Source organism: Oncorhynchus gorbuscha, unplaced genomic scaffold, assembly GCF_021184085.1.
Source record: "Oncorhynchus gorbuscha isolate QuinsamMale2020 ecotype Even-year unplaced genomic scaffold, OgorEven_v1.0 Un_scaffold_3081, whole genome shotgun sequence".
Lineage (NCBI taxonomy): Eukaryota > Metazoa > Chordata > Actinopteri > Salmoniformes > Salmonidae > Oncorhynchus > Oncorhynchus gorbuscha.
The window spans coordinates 26-2500 of NW_025747424.1; the positions used below are offsets into that span (position 1 = coordinate 26).

General features: G+C 48.5%; 1 protein-coding gene across 1 annotated transcript in view; it reads right to left on the reverse strand.

The window, feature by feature from the left end:
• Positions 1-265: 265 nt before the first annotated feature.
• The window catches only part of LOC124027303 (dual 3',5'-cyclic-AMP and -GMP phosphodiesterase 11A-like), a gene marked incomplete at its 3' end in the record, with an annotated part of 5758 nt that continues 3548 nt past the window's right edge, over positions 266-2475 (reverse strand). Inside the window, exon 2 of the mRNA XM_046339766.1 lies at positions 266-423. Coding sequence (XP_046195722.1) covers positions 266-423 — 158 coding nt within the window. The remainder of the gene's footprint in view (positions 424-2475) is intronic.

A 2475-nucleotide genomic window follows, 5' to 3' on the forward strand; every position in this document is an offset into this window, starting at 1 on the left:
ATCTGTGATGGGGTTAGTTCTTATTGATATTCCTGTATGTGAATAATAATCTCCCAGGTTGGTTCTGAGACAGTAACACTGATCTCCCATTGGTGGAGATAGTGGTGATGTTGTCAATGACAATAATGAATTCTCACTGTACAGGAACTTTAGTTTTACCACTCTTCTATTGGTCCATGAAGCCAGACAAGCTCAATCGAGCCCAGCTAAAGGATTTGAAATGATTTCTAGTGGTATTCTGAACTCAGGTGTGCTGTGGACTGACCTTCTGCCGTCCTCCGTAAAAAGGTGTTCGATTGGGTTCTTGTTGATGGCCTGCACAACCCCGATGACCTCTCCGTCACTGTTACAGATGGTCATACACAGGATGGACTGGGTCTTATAGCCGGTCAGCTTGTCTATCTCGTCACTGAACCGATGGTCCTACAGGAGGAGACATATAGGAGAAGAAATACACACACACACACACACACACACACACACACACACACACACACACACACACACACACACACACACACACACACACACACACACACACACACACACACACACACACACACACACACACACACACACACACACACACACACACACTTTTTATTATTCAGAAATCAGAGACGGCCTAAAATCAATCTGAACCAACAGAATAGATTTGACTGTAGCCTAGTTAATATGGGGTCAAAACACTGTGTTAATGTAGCCTACAGCACTGCAGTGTAACTGTGTTAATGTAGCCTACAGCACTGCAGTGTAACTGTGTTAATGTAGCCTACAGCACTGCAGTACACTGTGTTAATGTAGCCTACAGCACTGCAGTGTAACTGTGTTAATGTAGCCTACAGCACTGCAGTGTAACTGTGTTAATGTAGCCTACAGCACTGCAGTGTAACTGTGTTAATGTAGCCTACAGCACTGCAGTGTAACTGTGTTAATGTAGCCTACAGCACTGCAGTGTAACTGTGTTAGTGTAACTGTGTTAATGTAGCCTACAGCACTGCAGTACACTGTGTTAATGTAGCCTACAGCACTGCAGTGTAACTGTGTTAATGTAGCCTACAGCACTGCAGTGTAACTGTGTTAATGTAGCCTACAGCACTGCAGTGTAACTGTGTTAATGTAGCCTACAGCACTGCAGTGTAACTGTGTTAATGTAGCCTACAGCACTGCAGTGGACTGTGTTAATGTAGCCTACAGCACTGCAGTACACTGTGTTAATGTAGCCTACAGCACTGCAGTGGACTGTGATAATGTAGCCTACAGCACTGCAGTGGACTGTGATAATGTAGCCTACAGCACTGCAGTACATTGTGTTAATGTAGCCTACAGCACTGCAGTGAACTGTGTTAATGTAGCCTACAGCACTGCAGTGGACTGTGATAATGTAGCCTACAGCACTGCAGTACACTGTGTTAATGTAGCCTACAGCACTGCAGTGTAACTGTGTTAATGTAGCCTACAGCACTGCAGTGGACTGTGTTAATGTAGCCTACAGCACTGCAGTACACTGTGTTAATGTAGCCTACAGCACTGCAGTGAACTGTGTTAATGTAGCCTACAGCACTGCAGTGGACTGTGATAATGTAGCCTACAGCACTGCAGTGGACTGTGATAATGTAGCCTACAGCACTGCAGTACACTGTGTTAATGTAGCCTACAGCACTGCAGTGGACTGTGTTAATGTAGCCTACAGCACTGCAGTACACTGTGTTAATGTAGCCTACAGCACTGCAGTGGACTGTGTTAATGAAGCCTACAGCACTGCAGCGAGAGCTAAATTGTATTCTTATGTGCAGTGCACCAGAGACCTACAGGTAACTGCCAAAATAATGAAAACCCCAACATAAAGTGTCTTAATAGGGTGTTGGCCACCACAAGCCAGTACCTGGAACTATTGGAGGGCGTTGGGTCACCACGAGCCAGTACCTGGAACTATTGGAGGGCGTTGGGTCACCACGAGCCAGTACCTGGAACTATTGGAGGGCGTTGGGTCACCACGAGCCAGTACCTGGAACTATTGGAGGGCGTGGGGCCACCACGAGCCAGTACCTGGAACTATTGGAGGGCGTTGGGTCACCACGAGCCAGTACCTGGAACTATTGGAGGGCGTTGGGTGACCACGAGCCAGTACCTGGAACTATTGGAGGGCGTGGGGCCACCACGAGCCAGTACCTGGAACTATTGAGGGCGTTGGGTCACCACGAGCCAGTACCTGGAACTATTGGAGGGCGTGGGGCCACCACGAGCCAGTACCTGGAACTATTGGAGGGCGTTGGTCACCACGAGCCAGTACCTGGAACTATTGGAGGGCGTTGGGTCACCACGAGCCAGTACCTGAACTATTGGAGGGCGTGGGGCCACCACGAGCCAGTACCTGGAACTATTGGAGGGCGTTGGGTCACCACGAGCCAGTACCTGGAACTATTGGAGGGCGTTGGGTCACCACGAGCCAGTACCTGGAACTATTGGAGGGCG